Source organism: Thermobia domestica, chromosome 16 (assembly GCF_964235325.1).
Source record: "Thermobia domestica chromosome 16, izTheDome1.hap1.1, whole genome shotgun sequence".
NCBI classification, from domain to species: domain Eukaryota; kingdom Metazoa; phylum Arthropoda; class Insecta; order Zygentoma; family Lepismatidae; genus Thermobia; species Thermobia domestica.
Window position 1 is genome coordinate 143403120 of NC_137469.1, and position 21231 is coordinate 143424350.

General features: G+C 35.7%; 1 protein-coding gene across 2 annotated transcripts in view; it reads left to right on the forward strand.

Moving 5' to 3' along the window:
- LOC145673466 (phospholipid-transporting ATPase ABCA3-like) overlaps nt 1-21231 on the forward strand; it is a 312570-nt gene that overhangs the window by 48219 nt on the left and 243120 nt on the right. For both annotated transcript variants that reach the window (XM_081743188.1, XM_081743189.1), the window contains exon 2: nt 4435-4838. In XM_081743188.1, the coding sequence (XP_081599314.1) occupies nt 4517-4838 (322 nt within the window). In that variant the 5' untranslated portion in view covers nt 4435-4516. The remainder of the gene's footprint in view (nt 1-4434; nt 4839-21231) is intronic.

Consider the following 21231-nt stretch of genomic DNA (forward strand, 5'->3'; position numbering starts at 1 on the left):
AAATAGCACTCACCTTTTGAGCTTCCTGGCACAGCGTCCATTTTGCTTGCAGTCCCCTTTCAATAGAAGCGATTGACAACCAAGTGGCCTATGCAGACGAACCATCTGGTGGCAAAAGTAAGACTTAAGAGCCAAGATATCGAAGAAGCACAATGTGAACGCACAGCGTTGCCAGCTACGATAATAAAACACACAGAATTTATGTATAGACCTCTCTACGCGGGGCCTCAGGAGGTTATAAAAAGGTTAACAGAAGAAGCAATCAAAATAGCAAAAATATATGATACTTATACACCTATGGCACCATTATCTGAGGAAAAAGGAGAGATATATATGAATCAGCTAAAATATGCCATATTTGTGAAGGAAGTCTTGAAGCTCTACCACGTTTATTAGTAAAGAACATAGAAAGCTTCAAAATTAAAATTGAGTATTTAAAGAAGAAAATAAAAGAAGGAGCTATACACTTTGAAGAAGAACACCATCTCAAAATAGAAGACGAGGAGGATGACAGCATAACAGAAATAAAAGAGCAGAGGAAAGAGATAAAAGAAGTCCTAGTAGAATTTAAGAAAGAATATAAAAAGCTTAAAAATAGTAGAGAGTCATGTAAAATAAAAGTGCATGATCATGATCATTTAACAGGTAAATTTAGAGGTGCTGCTCATTCTTATTGTAATATAAAATATACAAATCCAAGATTTATTCCTGTATATTTCCACAATCTCTCTAGGTATGATGCGCATTTATTTATAAAAAGTTTAGGTGGTGGAAATGAGAAAGAAAAATAGATGGAATAGCTAACACTGAAGAAAACTACATTCTCAAAAACCATTCGGTATAAGGATGCAAAAGGAAAAGATAGATCTATCAAATTAAGATTCATTGATTCATTCAGATTTTTACTAAAAGGTTTAGCAGAGTTAACAAAGAATTTAAAGCTAGAACAATTTCGAGAAACATCAAAGTTTTTCCCAAATAAGAATCAGCTTGAATTAGTTCGTACTAAAGGTGATTATCCATTTGATCTTGTTGATTCTAAGGAAAAGTTAGAAGAACCTGTTCCATTATCTCCAGACAAATTTACAAACAGATTAACAGGAGAAAAAATTAGTCCTGAACGCCATAAGCATCATGTACGAGTTTGTGAAGAGTTTGATTTAAAAACAATAAATGAATATACTCATTTTTATAATAAAACAGATGTTTTTCAACTAACAGATATTATTGAAAATTTCAGAGATACAGCTCTTAAAACATATAAATTAGATCCAGCATGGTATCTTACTGGTCCTGGATTTTTCTGGGATGCGATGTTAAAGATGACAAAACAAAAATTAGAATTATTGACTGACTATGACAAATTACTATTTATAGAGAAATGTATAAGAGGTGGAATCTCTCAATGTTCAAACCGATATGCAGTTGCTAATAATAAATACTTAGATATCTTTGACAAGAAGAAAAAAAGTTCATATATAACTTACATGGATGCAAATAACGAGTATGGTTGGGCGATGAATCATCACATGCCGTATGGAGATTTTCAATGGATATATGTTAATAAGTATAATGAGAAACGCTTAGCAAAAACAATACTACAAACAAAAGATGATTCTGAAGATGGTTATATTTTAGAAGTCGACATAGAATACCCAAAGAAACTCCATAATAAACGTTCAGATTTTCCCTTAGCTCCAGAAAACTACATTAATAACAAAAAGCTCCCAAAGTTATTGACAATTTTATATGATAAAGAACATTATATACTACACTATCAAAACCTTAAATTCTATTTGTCACAAGGAATGAAGCTTAAAAAAATACATAAGGTAATAACATTTAAACAATAAACCTGGTTAAAGAAATATTTAGATCTAAATACTAATATACGATCACAAGCAAAGAATGAATTTGAGAAGGGTTTTTATAAGTTAGCTAATAATGCTGTTTTAGGTAAAACTATGGAAAATATAAGAAAAAGAATAAATGTAAGATTAGTACATAATGAAAATTTGTTAGGGGATTTAGTAGCTAAACCTAGCTTCCAAGATAAAACGATATTCTCTGAGAATTTAGCTGCTATTCATATGTATAAATCTAAAATTATATTTAACAAACCTATCTATGTAGGAATGGCAGTACTAGATATTTCTAAAATATGTTTGTATGATTTTTACTACAATGTTTTGAAAAAGAGATATGGAGACAATGTCAAATTGTTAATGACTGATACTGATTCTGTTATAGCATATATAGAAACAGAAGACTTTTACAAAGATATGAGAGATATGTATGAATATTTAGATACCTCTAATTATAAAGAAAACAATGAATATGGATTGAAATTAGTTAATAAAAAGGTATTAGGAAAATTTAAAGATGAATTGAAAGGTGTTGTAATAGAGAAGTTTATAGGTCTAAAATCAAAAATGTATGCTATTAAAAAGAAAGGGGTAGATCAGGATGAACCGATTAGAAAAGAAAAGGGTATAAAGAAAAGTGTAGTTACAAAAGATATATTATTTGAGGATTATGAGAACTGTGTTTTAGAAAAGAAAAAGATATATAAAATACAAAATCATATTCGTAGTAAAAAGCACAATGTATACTCAGTAGAAGAAAACAAGTTAGCTTTAAGTGCTTATGACGATAAGAGATATATATTGAATGATGGTATACGTACTCTAGCTTGGGGTCATTATAAGATAGAATTAAAGAAAGATGATTTGATTTCCAAGTTAAAAGAGTTATATGATCAATGTACTAAGAGTAGACGAGAAAGAGAAATACAACGAATAGAAGAGCTAAATTAGATTTAAGTAATTTTAGATGTAAGAGTTTTATGATTTTAAATGTCATAAAACAGTAGTTTATTTATCTTTACTCCCAATTTGAATAAGGCATCATCCTTACCCTCCATTTCAAAAATGCATTTATATAGTCACTCCACTTATTATTATTAATATGATTGATAAAGATATGATGGTTCTTAAAACTGAAATAGTAGTCTGAATTCTTGTAGGGCAAAGCATTATTTCACAGCTCATTTATTTTATTAAGATGAAATTTTACTCTTTCATCAAGTTGAAATTTTCCATTCTTATAGTCGATGTAAAATTCTAAAAACATTAGTTTGATATAATTCAGTTCGTTTTGTAAGTCTATAAATTCTTTTTCAGACAATTGTTCAGGATTTACAACATTATAAGCAAACGCATCCATTTTTTTCTGTTTTATCATTTTGTTTGCTCATTTTATTCCAGCATGCTTTACATTCATGATGTCTTGTATTTCTATTTCGAGCAAATTCTTGGTATTGCTTTAATTCTCCACAAATTACACAATTTTTCATTATTTATCTATATTATAAAAGAGAACGTACAAAACCTTTGTTCCCTCATCACGCTAATACGGCTGAACCAATTTCTTTTATTTTTGGGGGGTTATTAGGATTTGGACCCTAGATGGTTTTTATCATATCACTTTAATTTTTAATTACCAGTGTCTTGAGATAATTGACCATTCAAGTGTCCATACGTACAAATCCTTTGTTATTAGTTCATCATAGGTAAAAATAAACGTATTTATATGCAACCCGCATGACCGTGTCACTCGGCGGGTTAACATAAATGACAGGCGTTTTAATGTTAACATTTACTGCAATTTGAAAGCGAAAAAGTAAAAATTATCTAAGTAACAAAGTTTATTGCGTTCCGGGATGACCGCAGCGAAGCGGGTCACTCGGCGGGTTAACATAAATGACAGGCGCTATAATGTTAACATTTACTGCAATTTGAAAGCGAAAAAGTAAAAATTATCTAAGTAACAAAGTTTATTGCGTTCCGGGGTGACCGCAGCGAAGCGGGGTGAACGCTGCTAGTTAAATATAAAATAGTTATTTTTTTTTTTTTTTTTTTGTGTTAGAACTAGATTGATTTCACGATTCGATTTGTATGTGATAAAAGCTAATGCACAGTGTACAATACCCCAATCTACTTTGGAGTTGTAAATTATGTAAATATTTTGTGCTATTCTTACATGCTAATGAAAAATATGGAGGTAGAGGGTGCGCTAGAACCGGTGTATACTTCAATACTAGTACCAAGTGCGTTCGTTTCAATACCGATAGGAAATTACTTCAGTGATGTAGGTTGCACATATAGCAAAGCAGTGTTTGAGATGTAATAACAAAGTACGTATCCCGTTCAGTTTCTTCCCTCACTCGTTATGGAATTCAAAGATAAAATTTACCTATTCTAGAAGAGCACTATGTGATTTCCCATAAATATTAAAATGAAAATGTTAGCAAAAGAATTTGTATGGTATCAAATATATAGTTAGCACATAGCTGTTGGTTCCTTAGTGTAGTATTATGTTCTCTTTGTGTTTTTATTCTTTTTAATTCAAACATTTATTTATTTATTTTTTCAGGACTCAGCATTGGTAAAGGTGTAACTATTGAATAGAAAGTTGAGTCTCGTGTTCCACCGCTGTAACCTTTAACGACCCAAAGATGGCGTCCTTTTTCAGAAGCTTGAACGTGATCATTTGGAAAAACTACATTATTAGAAAACATCATTGGTTTATGACGTTACTCGAATTAATTCTGCCGACGTTATTATTCGTATTATTGGCATTTTTGAGGGCCAAGTCTCCAGAAATGAAAGCAGTGTATGTTCCTGATCCAATTATCTATCCTGAAGATGAAATGACGCACTTGGTGACACAGTTTAAAACCCTGGAAAAGAAAGAAGTTGTAGCGTATTCACCAGCCAACGGCTTTACTGATAGAATGATGCAGAGAGTAATAGAGAAGCTAGACTGGAGTAAGAGAGGTATGTTGATGACCCTATATCAAGGAATTGTAATTGTTCCTGCTATTTATTTTCTTGTTATCTTCTGGGGAATAGATGTAAGTGTGGATGATTGTGTTCAGTTTTAAAATATGCATTTACTGTATTTTAAAGATGATTTTCTAAGGTGTTATGTTTAAGGGTAATATAACTGAATAATTTTAGATCTGCTTGGTGATTATATAGATCACGTACGTGCTTTGGGTGTGGGAAACCCAGGTCCGATTCTCGGCGGGAGCTCACATAGCTCGGATCCCACGTCCACGTCTCGTAGAGCCTTGCTGCTGAAATTGACACGAAACTGACATTGAATCCAGTCCAGTTGAGTATTTTTACATTCCCTTAATTAATTGATTTTTCTTTTTAAAAGAAACGTGATCACAAGGTTATAGCAGGATGAATTCAATAGCCGTATCGGAGAGTTTGGTTGCCATTTTTTCGAAGACAAAGTAATTGCCAAAGTAAAATATTTGGTCGCCAGTGGTAACCTGACAACCTGAACTTTCGCGCCTTGTCCTTCTTCCTCAGGCGAACTTATCAATCTTCATCAGACGTAACATAGTTGTAGACATTGATTTGAATAGCATGTATGTAAAATGTTCTTTTTTGCCCATAACTTTGGCTTCCGAGTTATCACCCATGAAAAGTGACGTTTGGACTTAGTAAAAACCGTTATCGTGTCACCTCGTACCTTTCCATTTGCAGCCATTTAGAAACACGAAAATAAATGCCGATTTTTAAAAATTGGCTCGAAATCGAAAGCAGGTGAGTCGTGATAACAGTATCTCATGTAAAATAATATTGTCTAGGGTGCTCTTGTTCCACATTTCGATTATTTTTGTGTATTTGAAGATATCACATAAATACTGTAAAATTAGCTGTATTTTAATTTCGCCGTGATTGGGCCTCTTAAGATTGACTGTTTGCAAGAAAGTGACGTGAGTGGCCAGAGTTCATTCCTCATGAAGCTAAATTCCCTCCAGGTTCGATTTTCTTTTCTACGTATAGTAACGTGTTTCACAAGTTTCCTCTGTTGATAGTATTTAGAACAGTAATTTGTCAATGTTCAGGCTAGCTTAAGGCCTTACATTAAAATTGCATACCACATCGATATAATGCGAAGAAAGACATTTCTCACAAGTAGTCTATGGTTGCCTATTGGAGAGCATTTAGATAGTGTTTAGTAATATCAATATATCATGTTCTTGGATTTGATATACCCTAAAATAACAATTTCCATTTATCATTATTATTATTATTATTATTATTATTATTATTGAGTCATTGAGTAGGTTTGAAATCAATTCATCATAGTGCAAAACCTGTATTTATCTCTTATACTTCAATACTAACGGAATTACAGCATTATTGTCGATTGAAAATTTTTCTAAGTTATTCATTACATTAAATATCAAACTATAGGCTATATGGTTAGCATACATTTCTTTGACACGGCAAACACTAGTAGCTCATGAAGCCCGAGCCTCACTGTAAACAGTAGGACATGTTAATTCTGCAAAGGAATGTTGAACTCTAAACTGAGACAAAGCAAGCAATAGTAATCTTGGAAACAACAATGCTCCTTTTGAATAAAATCATGATTGACCTTTCGATTTTTTTTTCTTTAATTCTGACAGCATTATCAAAAGTGAAGAGGTGGGAGATTTAAAAATAAACATTATTCGCATGATTGTTACTTGCTTTGTATCCGATAATCCATATGTGGATTGGAAGACTAAGCAAATTGTACTCTTATATTTATCAGTCATCTTTTATTGTCTTGCAATGCAATGAAATATATGAAACAGGAGAATGACCAAAAGACTTTCTGAAAACGATCATGATACCGATTGCTAAGAAATCGAACCCAAAGAGATGTGATGATTATAGAAATATTAGTCTCATATCTCATGCAGCTAAATTTCTGCTCCGAACACTGAACAGGAGATTATATGGAAGAACAAATGAAGAAGTTGAGAAGGAGCAATTCGGATTCAGAAGAGGCAAGGGCACAAGAGATGCGATTGGATTATTAAGGGCGATCGGTGAAAGTTTTATAGAAAAAGAGAAAGAGGTGTATGTTGTATTTATTGATCTAGAAAAGGCTTTTGACCCCTTGAATTGTGAATTGTTGGGAGTTTTAACGAAGATAGGGTTGGAATGGAAAGATAGAAGACTCATAAGAAACTTATACATGAACCAACAAGTAAGTGTTAAGATAGGGGAAGAATTGACGGAAGAGAGTGCAATCGGAAGGGGAGTTCGACAACGATGCTGCCTCTCGCCAACACTATTTAATGTCTATTTAGAAGAGATAGTGAAAAAGAGCCTATATGATGATGATGGCATTTCGGTAGGAGGTAGAATGATTAGATGGATGAGATTTGCAAACAATATGGCGCTTGTTGCAGAATCTGAAAAGAAACTCAATAAAATGTTAGAAAAAAATGAAGGGCTTTGAAGAATATGGAATGAAAATAAATGTTGGAAAGACAAAAGCCATGGTGATTGGAACGAAGGGATCTGTGTCAAATATAAAAGTAGGAGGGAAGAAAATAGAACAAGTGAATAGTTTTCGATATCTGGGTAGTATTCTTAGTAATGACATGAAGTGCGAACGTGAAATAAAAGCAAGAATAGGAATGGCGAAAGAAGCCTTTAGGAGGAAGAAAAGTCTGTTTTGTGGGACCTTGAATAAAGAGTTGAGAAAAAGACTCATAAAATGCTTCGCGTGGAGTGTTGTACTGTATGGGGCGGAAACGTGGACATTACGTAAAGGTGATGAAAATTGACTGGAAGCCTTCGAAATGTGGGTGTGTAGAAGAATGGAAAGAATTAGTTGGGTCGAGCGGAAAAGGAATGAGTGGGTGTTAGAAATGGTGGGGGAGAAAAGAACACTTTTACATATTATTAAGAAGAGGAAGAGAAACTGGTTGGGACATTGTCTAAGAAGAGATTGTATCATGAGGGACGTCCTAGAGGGTATGGTGGCAGAAAAGAAAGGGAGGGGGCGAAGGAGACTACAGTTAATGGACGATATAAAAACAGAAAGATCATACACGAAGACGAAGAGGTTAGCGGAGTACCGTGGAGCATGGAAGCTTCTCAGCTGTGGCAAGTGACCTGCCAATAAGGACAGAATACCTATGATGATGATTTATTGTTTTGACATTTTATCATAGCAAAAGATTCGAAGAGTAGTATGTGAATTTTATGAAAATAAGTATCAGAGTCTGTTTTCGTGGGTAATGTTGACTGTGCTTCTTAGTATAAAAATATTATTACACCATCAAATGAATCAAGATATTTGGAAATGAATTTAGTGTATTGTGTAAGTATTAGTATCTTTTTAAACTTCGTATGTATATAATTGTGATCCTTGCCACAAATTATCTTACATACTTGTAGAACACGTTTTACTTAACTCCACAAGCTAATAAATTAGGCAATTCAATCAACTTCCACTACATTACTTGTACACAAACTCATTAGACATTTCCTTAATATTTGTTTACCAATTCCAGCATCAATACACAACAAATCTACATAGCAGCGCTTTTCTTTTTCTTTTTATCGGCGTGGTACAAACTTTAAACACTTTCCGCTTAAACTACTTCATGATCCCAACAGTAAATATAGCATTTTAGGTATGGTACTTACAGCTATTTTCCCAGTTGAAAAAGAAGGCTTTGTAAAGATGACGAAGTATAGCTGAGAGAGATGTGGGGGATGGAACTTACGATTTACAGCATGGCGACTTTCGAAAAGATGTGACTCAATATTTAGTTCTACATTGAGGTACAACTTTCATTTTAGTTTAGTAGTCACATAGCAAAACTTAAACCATAACTGCCCGAATTAATTTTTTTCCTGATTTTATATTTTCAGTTACATTTGTTCCATATGATTGCAGTAAATGTGAAAATAGCGAAATTTTTGTTGTTTATTGTTGTAATGTGTTCGCTGTGAACCGTGTCCATACGGACACGCTGGACAGTTATGGGAGCATTTTGAGCAAATTTTCAGCGGATCTTAAAAATGGTTGTGGTACTTATTTGAATATGTGATTACATTCACACACGCACACACATGCTCATGTGAGTTTGCGTGTTTGCAAACACACACACATATATACGAGGGTTGGGGCAAAAGTCATGGCAACTATTTTTTTTCTTGAAGATACCAGTCCGGTTGGAAAATCTGACATATAGATACGAAAGGACAAGGTGTTAACTACATGTATGGACAATGAATACCACTGAAATATCGTAACACACTAATTTATTACGATAGTATACAGGGCTATATGGCCTTCGCGGTGCAAAAGAATGACAACATAGTACGCATACAGTTGACATGACAAACCTGAGCCTAGAGACCCTCAAGGTAGTCCCCTGCTACTTGCACCACGCGCTGCCAACGATGTGGGAGGCGTTGAATACCACCCGCCTCAGCATTTGCCACACCATGTGTGAATCGGATCACCTGTTCGCGCACAGCATTAGCAATGTCCTGGCGTGTTGCAAACCGCCTACCACATAGTGGTTCCTTAATCTTTCGAATGAGATCAAAGTCACGGGGCGATGTGTCAGGAGAATACGGTGGGTAGATGACGACACGTGCTACGTCGGTCCGCACACTGACAGGTCGTCCCGAACGTTGCTCATCACTGATTGACACACGTCCTTGCTGAAACTTTCCTACCCACTGTGCTAGTGTCCAGTATGGTAAGGCATTATTACCAAGCACTTCCACTAATTCACTGTGACATTCCATCGCATTTCACCCTCGGAGAACGGCTATTTTGATGTAAGCGCGATGCTCAATACGGGTTACTCCCATCTCGCACGACACTCACCAACTGACTGATTTCACAGGCCTCTTTGTGCTACTACCAGCTATCACAGAGCCATCTGTTATTCTGCATACACACTATGCATGCAGTACTTCCACGCGACACACAGAAGTTTGTGATCCGCTTACATATCTGCAAGAAAAAAAATAGTTGCCATGACTTTTGCCCCAACCCTCGTATAATAAACACAAATAGAAAACATCAATATAGTAATCTTTAAAGAAAAGTCTATTTTTGAATGACAAAGTGACAACAATACTTACATTTCCTAACGCACTGTTTTGTGAGCATCGCTCACAACAATGTATTTCACATCAACGCACTTGTCTCTGACAATGTCTTTTCACTATTTGGATATGTGAAAACTTTTAAAACATTCGACGCATAATCCAACATTACATTTTCCACAGTATGCGAACTGCTGATGACTTCCTCTTCCAAGCATCACCAGCGCACCTTCTTTTTTTTCAACGTTTTGTATCATATTGTTCATACTATCAAAGCGGATACTATCGGAAACTCGAGAACATGAGGTAGCGAAATGAACGCTTGGGCGTCCTGCTCTTTTTGGAACAGATCCATATTTGGAGCAGACCCACTGAGATTATCTGCTGTTTCCCCAGCGTCTTCAGCTGCAAAATCCTCACCACTTTGCACGGCAGGATCAGGTGGAAAGATGAGAAGTGAATAAGCTACTGGAGCACCTGTATGCTTCTGTCTGAAGAGTATATCTATTTGCGTCTTTACACTGTTACTTCTGGAGGTAGACAATTCTGCAGTCCACTGAAAAAATATACATATCTAGGATACATATAGTTTAGTCTCAAAACAGTAATAAAAGAGAATGACTACTAAAACACTGGAAAGTCTTAAATATTTTATAACATATCTACTACATTATGCAAGGTAATTGCTCTAGAATTCAAACAACAAACCTTAGTAATGCATTACAAACTTTTTCCATAAAGACATATATTCATAAATTACTTGTCAAGTGCGTCCAGGGACGTCTATGAGGATTCTAGCTCGGTCTGCATGTGAAATGTCTTGAATGTGTAAACCCCCAAAAAACATACCTGTTTCCATAATTATGAGGATGCATTATTCTTCTATCTTGTTACTCATTTAATTACAATAATTACAAAAAAATGAAATACGTAAGGTTGTTAATGTTGTAATAATATAATGCTTTAGATTCATTAAGTGTAGATGCTTCTGTGAACATTGATTGCAATAATTTAACTAGACCCAAATTTTACTTTGTAAAGTGCACGGGTTACGCACGTATTTCTATTAGGGATGGCCATTCCGGAAAAAGAATTTTCCAGTTTCCGGAAGAATTATATTCCGTTTTTCGTTTTCCCTGAAAATGTGGTCATCCCTAGTCTGTAGGAAGTTTAACCTTTTATTTAAGAGTTCTGGTATATTTATATACTATGGCGTACTATCGTTTTTGACCGCTTACTTAGGTTCTATAACAGGTATTTAAGCCGGGATTTTTTTATTTCTCAAGTCAAGGATGGACCAAAGAATACCGCAGATGCGTTTTGGAAACGGATGGTCAACTTGGCGGCGCCAAGTGGGGCGAAGGGGCGTGACTTTTTTTTCTTAAGGCAAATTTCAAAACTTTTTCACGCTTTTAGTTTTCAAGATATCAGATTGAAACTTTGCATAAGGATTGTGTGTACCTTTGGATATTTATCAATTTTTTTTTTAGATCCCTACGTGAAACCGAGGCCGGGCCCGAGGAGCACAAGTGTTACGAAGCAGTAGCGTCATTTTTTCAGATTTGGCTTGGGGGGACAGTACCCCTTGATATAAGTAAAATTTCGCGTTTTTCACTTACTACTATTATATTGATAAAATCTATATAAATGTCAAACTCAGTGGGGGCAGATGCCCCTCCCTGCCCCCCGAAATGACTCTCCTGTTACGAAGGGATTTTTTCAGAAAAATTCCGTTTTTTCCCCGATTTTTCCGGTTAAGGTTTATGATACGGACACGTGGTACCGTTGGTAAGTATGCTTTATCGTGAAAAAAAAAAAAAAAAAAAAAGATGTATGAATCATGATCCTACGATAAATAGTAATGAAGCAGTAGCTGTTTGAGTGACAGTCTAAAAACATCAGAAAGTGGAAATCCTTAAAGGGTTAAACTTCTTGCAATCTGACGCCTTTATTACACTTCTATCTGATAATACATTGTTAAGAGCTCTTCTTTGTTCTATCAGTCTCTCAAGCATTCCATAAGGGGGCGCGGTGGCTCAGTGGTAGAGCGTTCACCTCCGGTGCTTGGGGTCCCAGGTTCGATCCCAGCTCGCGCCGTGTGGACTGTGTGGTGGACAAACACCGTGTTCGTGGGTTTTCTCGGGGTTCTCCGTTTCCTCCCTCTTTACTCATTCCACCACTTCATTCATTTCTCATCATCACCGTCTCCTTTAACCTAACCGACATAAGCGTGTGACGTAAAACTTAAAGATTGCATTCCATTTTTCAAGCATTCCATGTATGCTGTTCCACCGAGTTTTAATTTGCTGTATAAGGGAATGTACTGCCAATCCTAATAACCTTTACTGTTTTTCCAGTTCTGATGTTGCCAACGTACTATGTTTAAAGTGGGAAACAATCCGACTAGCAACAGATAACATTTTCTCGATTTTTTCTGTTGCAAGACCCTTATTTATAGAGAGTTGTAGAGTCTGAACAAAACAACATATGCTTGCATACGGAAGTTCTCGTGCCGCACTTGTGATATTACTAGCATTGTCAAAGGAGGAACAAACTGTCAAAGATTTGGGTGTAATATACGATAACAAACTACTTTTGAGCAAATCTTGGATATAAATCAAATTGTAAATGACGCAAACAGAAATCTTGGATTCATTTTGAGAATGGAAAGGAATTTAATAAGTCGAATATTTTACTGAAATTATATTTGTCATTTGTTAGATCAAAATTAGAATATGCGTCTATTATATGGAACCCCCACACGAAGAGAGATTCTATTAGAATAGAAAGAGTTCAAAATAAATTTCTGCGGTTTCTGGTGCACAAGAAAACAGGCATCTTCCCCAAATATGAAAATAGTATTTCTCTTAATGAAAATTTTAACACAATGTCTCTCAATCACAGAAGAGTGTTAAATGACATGATATTCTTGTACAAAATATTAAATAACAAATCAAATAGTAAGGATTTGGTCTTTGCCTTTCATCTCAGGATACCCAATGGAAACATACGTGTGGGCAATGGAAATTTCTTTCATTGTAAGAAATCTCGAACAAATGCAACAAAACAGTCACCAACGTGGAGGATGGGTGCAGTGTACAACAAACTGAGTAAATGTAAAAAATGTTCTGGATATATACGGTATGAGTCAGAATAGATTTCGCAAATATATTATAGCTATTCTATGTAACTCTGATATGAACACTAATTGGGTAGAATTACCTGTTGTGTTCATCTTAAATAAACAAATAAATAAATAAAATAGACAATTGCATGTACTTTATCTGAAATGTTCCACTACTCGGCAACATGTGCTGAGTTAGGTTTACCCTTGTGTGCCTCACTTCTATTTCAATTATTTGAAGGACTGAACTTATTAAACTTAGATGGAAGCATATAATGGGCTGTGATTGTAATATAACTTTCCGTAGCATGCGAAGTCCTGCTATTACTGTCAAAGCAAGTCTGCATGCAAGTCTGTTGTCAAAGCAATCGATTCCGCAGGCACAATTCTCCTTAGAAAACAAGGCCTCAATACGGCGAGTCACAGTTTGCCTGGATGGTGACTAGTAACTTGGTTCTATTTTATTCATAAATTCAAGAAACCGAACTGCTTCAACGAAAGGCAAAGGAAGAAGATCCTTTGGTACCATATTACTTATTTTACTATAAAGCACCTCTGCTCTTGCTTGAGAACAAGGTTTACGGTCTCTGAGATAAGACAGAATTCTTTTCTGTTTCCAACGTACTACTATGTTCCCTTCTTTGAAAACATTTTTCCTGGGATCTTTCTGTTACTTTAGATGCATTTGAGCTTGCACCAGGTAAAGGTTAGCACTGAGAACTGAATTAATATATCGATGACTAGGTGGAATCATCCTTCAGTTTAAGAGGAATTGGCAGAAAAAGTTATGAAGAGAATTATGTGGAATAGATCATTATATGAATAGCTGGCGCTAGTTTCAAGTAGTGCTACATACTATAGTATGTATAGAAAATAGTACCGTTATTTGGAATTCGTGACGCTTATAGTTGCAAGATGGTAACACTAGGGTACAGTGTAAAATTGAATTACATCGGTAGAATTGAATTTATCTTATGGATTTAAAAAGTCTTTGGCACAGGTCGGGTGTAACTAAGTAATAAACTTACAGAAAAAAAAAAAAAAAAAAAAAAAAAACAGTCGGGACGGTAGGACGCTCGAATCGAACATCGGCCTTCTGAATGTTAATCCGAATTTTCCGGTGCAAACGAATGATCCGCAAGCCCTCACGTAAACAGAAAAAGTATATGATTAAGCAAGTGTACAAATAGATGTAGCAGGAAGGATTGTTTCGTCGCTGATTTGCTCGACCTTTCCTCTCGTATACACTGTTATATTTGAGTTGCGTTTCTATAGCACTAGATGGTGAAGAGCATTGTCTCATTTACTTGTTTTCGCGTAGCACTTTTCATTATTTTTCTTAATGTAAGACGACTAATGTCACTATACCAAGTGAACATTCTCATTTTCCAGAAAATTTTTCGCCTTCCGTTTTTCCGGAAAATTTTCCGTCCTCCGCTTTTTCGGAAAATTTTCTGTCTTCCGTTTTCAATTTTCCGGTTTCCGTAAAAAATATTTTCCGTTTTTCCGGAAAATGTGGCCATCCCTAATTTCTATCTATATATATAAAAGAGAACGCACAAATCCTTTGTTCCCTCATCACGCTAATACGGCTGAACCAATTTCTTTCATTTTTGGGGGGTTATTAGGATTTGGACCCTAGATGGTTTTTATCATATCACTTTAATTTTTAATTACCAGTGTCTTGAGATAATTGACCATTCAAGTGTCCATAACGTACAAATCCTTTGTTAGTTCATCATAGGTAAAAATAAACGTATTTATATGCAACCCGCATGACCGTGTCACTCGGCGGGTTAACATAAATGACAGGCGATATAATGTTAACATTTACTGCAATCTACTATGGTTTTTATCATATCACTTGAAAGCGAAAAAGTAAAAATTATCTAAGTAACAAAGTTTATTGCGTTCCGGGGTGACCGCAGCGAAGCGGGGCGGGTTAACATAAATGACAGGCGATATAATGTTAACATTTACTGCAATCTTCTATGGTTTTTATCATATCACTTGAAAGCGAAAAAGTAAAAATTATCTAAGTAACAACGTTTATTGCGTTCCGGGGTGACCGCAGCGAAGCGGGGTGAACGCTGCTAGTATTCTATAAACAAGATGGCAAACTAAATTTACAGTTCTTTCATGTTGCAGTTACTACAAAACTATTATGAATCGAGAAATTAACACTTTATGCATAGTGTACAAGGGTTCTATTTTCTGATAATCTTACATGGAGTGCGTCATGTAAGGTACAACCTCCAGTTAGTTTCGTTCATAACTAGACCAAATTGACATCATTACTGCCCAGCGTGTCCATATGGACACGCATCAATTTGTTTAAGTCCTGAATGCACAGGAAATTGAACAAGCGGTTTCCAACAATATAACATGTTAGACTACAATGTTGGTGAATAACATAAACAGTTATGGCCCAATCAAAATTGTAATAATTACATAATAAATACATACCTGGTACCTACACTCATACTTTTCCAGTGTAAAGGAACGCCGCCAAAAGTATTCAGCTAGACTAGTTTCAGCTGCTTTCTATCTAGACTCTGCACTATGCAAACAAAAGACACATATGTTTAGATACTGCTAACAGAGTAGCCAGGTCACAAAATTCCACACACAAAATCTCCCAGGCATAAGGAATTATCCCTATTTGCGTGTCCATATGGACATGCTGGGAAGTTATGGGTTTTAAAATTCGCCTTGTAACTGATATGAAACAATGAACATAATTAGCTGTAGAAATCAACGGAAAAGACTCAAGAAAGACTGAGAGGAGTAAAAGGCAAAAGAATATTAGAGATAGTTTAAGAGAAAAAATTATTAGGATACTTTAACACAGATATAATCTGCCACACTTCGTTAATATTAAGAAACACTTACCTTTCATGTACCCTTGAAATCCTAATCGAATGAGTGTTCTGGTAAACTTTTGGCATCCAGTCCCGTTGCCTTCAAAGCTTCTGGTAAAATTTTTATTTTTTTATTTATTTTTTTTTTTTTGTCAGATACAGAAAAAACTAAAATCTGTAGCAACCTTTTAAATTGAATCGGTGAGTTGAAAAAGGTACACATTCCAAAAATATAGACTTTCGGAAAACTAAGAAAAACTGTTTTGTGAGAGAACTAATTATTTTACCAAAACATTTACTATTGTCAATTTGTGTCGTTTAGTGTAGGAAACCTATTGCACATGGTACCTGTACATAATTTTTTATATATATACCATATAATTGTGTAAAGATGTTTAGGAATATGTTCCCTTTTCAACTCAATGTTTTTAAATGCACAATACTTTATCCCAATTAGTGGATTATGTTAAACAGGTTCCAGAAATAAGTGAGTAATATTATTCAATCTTTGTATGAAGGCAAACAAATGTATTTCAAAACTGTTAGCTACACATATTGACAGAAATAACAATGTTTTCCGATAAAACAATGGTCATTGTTGAATTTTTCAGAGTAGACAATCGTCAATTATCTTAATCTAGCGGATCAGCAGCTGAAAAACAAAAGCCTTGATCGAAAAACATTATAAAAACATGTTCTCTTTCAGTTTGACCATCATTAGTAATTTATTTATGTGATTAAAACACACCTAGCTGCGAAAAAGTGCTGAGATAATAATATTAAAACGATTTATTTTACTTTGCCATTGCAACTCAGTCTTTTTTTGTTACATACACGGTCCAATGTCATAACCTACCATAAAACATATCTGTAATAAAGATAGCAATACTTACGTTGGGTTAGATTGTATTATGAAGTTTCGTGTTATATTCAGACTGTAGTTAGGATAGATAAGTTCAGGTAAAATGAAAATAGTCTAAACTAATTTACAAAATATAAAATTTACATGTTTTTCATTGTCATTAAGCGTGTTTGGTTTAATTTTGATGTTCAGGTCTTCACAGGTACTGCAGACACCGACCTGAGGTCTGCCAAATCGGTAACCAAAGTTTTTCTTGAAATATTCTAAATAAAACTCATACTTAATTACATTCTTCAAGTCAGGACATTTTTCTATGAAAAGTTCATGCATTAGGCTGAGCATCGAGATATATGGTTGATGTAGACGTATAATGTGCAACATATTTATAAAATTAATCAATATATTCATGTATTTTAACTACATGTGAGGCTGGAATAGCATTAGAACGGTGTTCTTGTTTACCTCTCATGTCAGTAGGGAATTTTCAAGAAGGCAAAATCTTTGTCAACCTAATAACAACTTTGTGTGATACTGCATGAAGGCTTATGTACGCATTACGACATACTTCAACTCTGCTCGTTCCTTTCATGGCAAATTATTTGAAAGAGGACTCGTATTGCTTTGGGTTTTGATTTGATGGTCTGAGCCTTGCAATCTCATGCCTCTCAATCAGTCTCACTAATGTGTCCTGCTCGTTCTTAGGTCTGCCACTATATAGGGTTTTAATAATGTTCTTTTCCTCAATAGAGAAACTATCCATGCCTTTTCTCACAGCGTAGGCTGGTTGTTTTTAGCTGGAACAAGAACGCCTACTGAAGTTACAAACTCCTCACCTCGACGCCTTGCTAACTTTTCCATCTTCCGTACACGTTTTTCCTTGTTAAGTCTACCCGTTTTAAGGCTTGGTTCATCACTGTCACTGTCTGTTTCAGACATTGTTACTAGGTTAAAGCAAAGAAACTTTAATTAACTTCACTACACTACTTTTCGCAATGGTCTTCACTTTCCACTTTAAACATAACCAACATGACCTTAAACAACAGCTCACCTGTTAAGTCATAACACATAACTGAGCACTAGCGCTGTGCCGAGTGCCGCCGACACAAGCACGGCTGTGAGTTGAAGAAGGGACATATTCCTGGAATATGTTCCTTCATCAACTCAATCGCATCTACATATTTTTGGCAAGCTCATTTGCAATAGTGAAATATGTTTCTTTTTCTGCTCTATGGATGTAGATACGTCCAAAGAAAAAAATAGCTATCTCAGTTTAATTTGTGATACTTTTGGAATATGTACCTTTTTCAACTCACCCATTCAATTGTTTTAGTGGTAATTACACACAACAACTCAACTTGGCGATACTGATATTAAAAAAAGTCTAAAATGCTACTATGTACACACACCTTATAAGAAACAATATCATTTTCAGCAAACGTACCTGCTTAACGAGACAATTCAGTTGGAACGACACAGCTGGCAACACGTTGTTCTTCAACACAACTACTTTTTACCTCATGTTAATCTGACTATAACTGTTATTCAAGAGCTCGGTTGGTAAGTTCCAACGTATCCTGATCAATCGGGTACTCAACAATCTATGAGACACTTCGTTCAACATTGACGTGGAACTGACAAGGGAAGAGAGGGAGATTATATATCGAAGTGGAAGATGGTTTATACACCAATCGAAAGCACCAATGACACCTATTACGAAACTGTGATAAAAATTTTCCGAATGCATATACTGTGCGAGTTATATGAATATACAGGGTGTCCAGAAAGTCCGTTGCCATCCCTAGAAATCGCAAACAGTGAGACAGATGCAAAAACCAGATAACACGCTTGTCATCATTTCAAAAGTACAACGCATCAAAGTAAAAAGTGTTGTCCCAGGGTCACTCACAGGGTCCCTGGTGGGGTCCAACTTAAAAAGTACAAATGGTAAGGGATCAAGTAGTATATCGTTGGAAAGCTGTTGGGAAATGAAAGAAGACGGAAGAAGTCTCGAATCTCTAAAAATCACCCTGTGCAAAATGGCGGCCGGTCAAAATGTCAGTAAAAACGTCATCGCAAAGTCCATGGCAACCCCAAAAAACCTGAAACGGTGAGACAGATGTCAAAACAGCAAACCACGTTTGTCATCATTTCAAAACTAGAATGATTTAAAGTAATAATATTTGTCCCAGGGTCCCAAACGGGGTCCTTCTCAAAATTTTCAAATGGCAAGGGGAGTCAAGCAGCATATCGTTGGAAAGCTGTTGGGAAATGAAAGAAGACAGAACAAGTCTCAACTCTCTATAATTACCCTGTGGAAAATGGCGGCCGGTCAAAATGTACATCCTCATTTCGGTTCTCCGACCGCATGCGCTTTCCATTTTCCAATCGGCACTTGGTGTCACTGTGGGACACTTGCACGTATTCGCTGTTTCTGATGCAAGAAAATTTTTGTTTGAATCATTTTATACTTGATAATCCAGACAACGTGCATAAGTACCACTATAATACATTATATGTTAACTAGTCAGTTCTGTACTTAAAGTTATCAGTTTTTTTCTTTTCTTTTCTTTATTTCGTAATTTATTTTATTATATTTTTTATTTTATTTAGACATTACTGGGCCCAAAGAGCAGAATCTCACAGTAGGGGCGTTTCCTTTCTTTCAGTTGAGTATAATAATTAAAGTGAAAACAAACTAAAACCTGACTACAGACGGAACTAAAACGCAAGATGTTTGCACAATGTTATCGTAGAGCGTCCGGACTTGTTTCATCTTCTTTGCTGTAATAACAGCTTTCAAACGATATGCTACTTGATCCCCCTTGCCATTTGAAAATTTTGAGGAAGATCTCTTCTGGAACCCTGCGGAGGACCCTGGGACAAATATTTTTACTTTCAATCATTGTACTTTTGAAATGATGACAGACGTGTTTTCCTGTTTTGATGTTTGTCTCACCGTTTCAGGTTTTTGGGGGTGGTCATAGATTTTACAATGACGTTTTTGCAGAAATTTTGACCGGCCGCCATTTTGCACAGGGTAATTTTAGAGGGTCGAGACTTGTTTCGTCTTCTTTCATTTCCCAACAGCTTTTCAATTCCCTGTTATGTCCGCTATGTTACTTGATCCCCCTGACCATTTGTAATTTTTGAGTTGGACCCCGCCTGGGACCCTGTGGGTGGCACTGGGACAACAATTTGTACATTGATACGTTGTACTTTCAAAATGATCAAACACGTGTTTTCCTGTTTTGGCATCTGTCTCACCGTTTGCGATTTCTAGGGGTGGCAACGGACTTTCTGGACACCCTGTATATTCATATGCATTCGGAAATTTTTATTACAGTTTCCTAATAGGTATCATTGGTGCTTTCGATTGGTGTATAAACCATCTTCCACTTCGATATATAATCTCCCTCTCTTCCCTTGTGAGTCGAGTCATTGATGTGCGATGAAACGTTGACAGGTAGTCACGAGCGATGAAGGGCTAATTCGTTAAAATTCTAAAAACTGAACTAACTGACCAACTTTAAGCTAAAGCAATGAAATAGTAATGATTAAGAAAACCTTGCTCATTCTGTTGGGGCGTGTTTGCAGGTATGATGCAAGCTAATTAGAACAGAAAATTTGTGAATTTGCAATATTTACGTTACATTTTCTTTATATTTGATCTGTTATATATATTGGTTCTGTAAGTTTATTCTTTTTTTACACTATATAACTTATTTATTGCTATGATATTATTTTCATATATTTTTTATATTTGACTTTCTTTCTTTTTCTTTTTCTTTTTCTTTTTTTTTTTCAGAAAGATAAACAGTAAATTCTGAACAGTTAGTTATAAAAGGAAAACTGCTTCTAATAATTTTCCAGGAGGTAATGTACTTAAAATGGAAGCCACATTTCCTCGCTGAACTGCTATGCTGATACGTTGTATCAGAAAAGTAGTAGCCCGCTTGTCACCAGTAAGGTGTGCAATACGTTGGCCTACTTCTTTGATGAAATTGAGCCCTTTGAGGCCCCAAATGCCACTCGATTCAATGGCTACGGGCACGAACATGTATCTATCGAGCAGATCGTTACTTTTCTTCTTTTCTCGCATTCTCTGCGGGCTGCAATAACTTCTTCTCGAGATGAAGAAAGAGTGAGATTAAGTGACGCGAAAGTGTCAGAGCAGGTGAAATCCCAGAGAAGAATCCTCCCCCTCTTCCACGGTACCAGCGTCATGCCATCTGGCCTTTTGCCATCAGATCGTTACACCCCACAGGTTCACGAACAGGTGGAACTTCCGCCGATGTGAGTGCTCTCCAGATAATGTCATTCACGTTCGAATGCCTCACATGTCTTCCGGAGCTACTTATACAAGACAGACCGTGTAGACCATTCTGCTTGACTGATGCACCACATTTAGAGCAGTTATGTGATTCACAGATGTCTACTCCTAGGCGA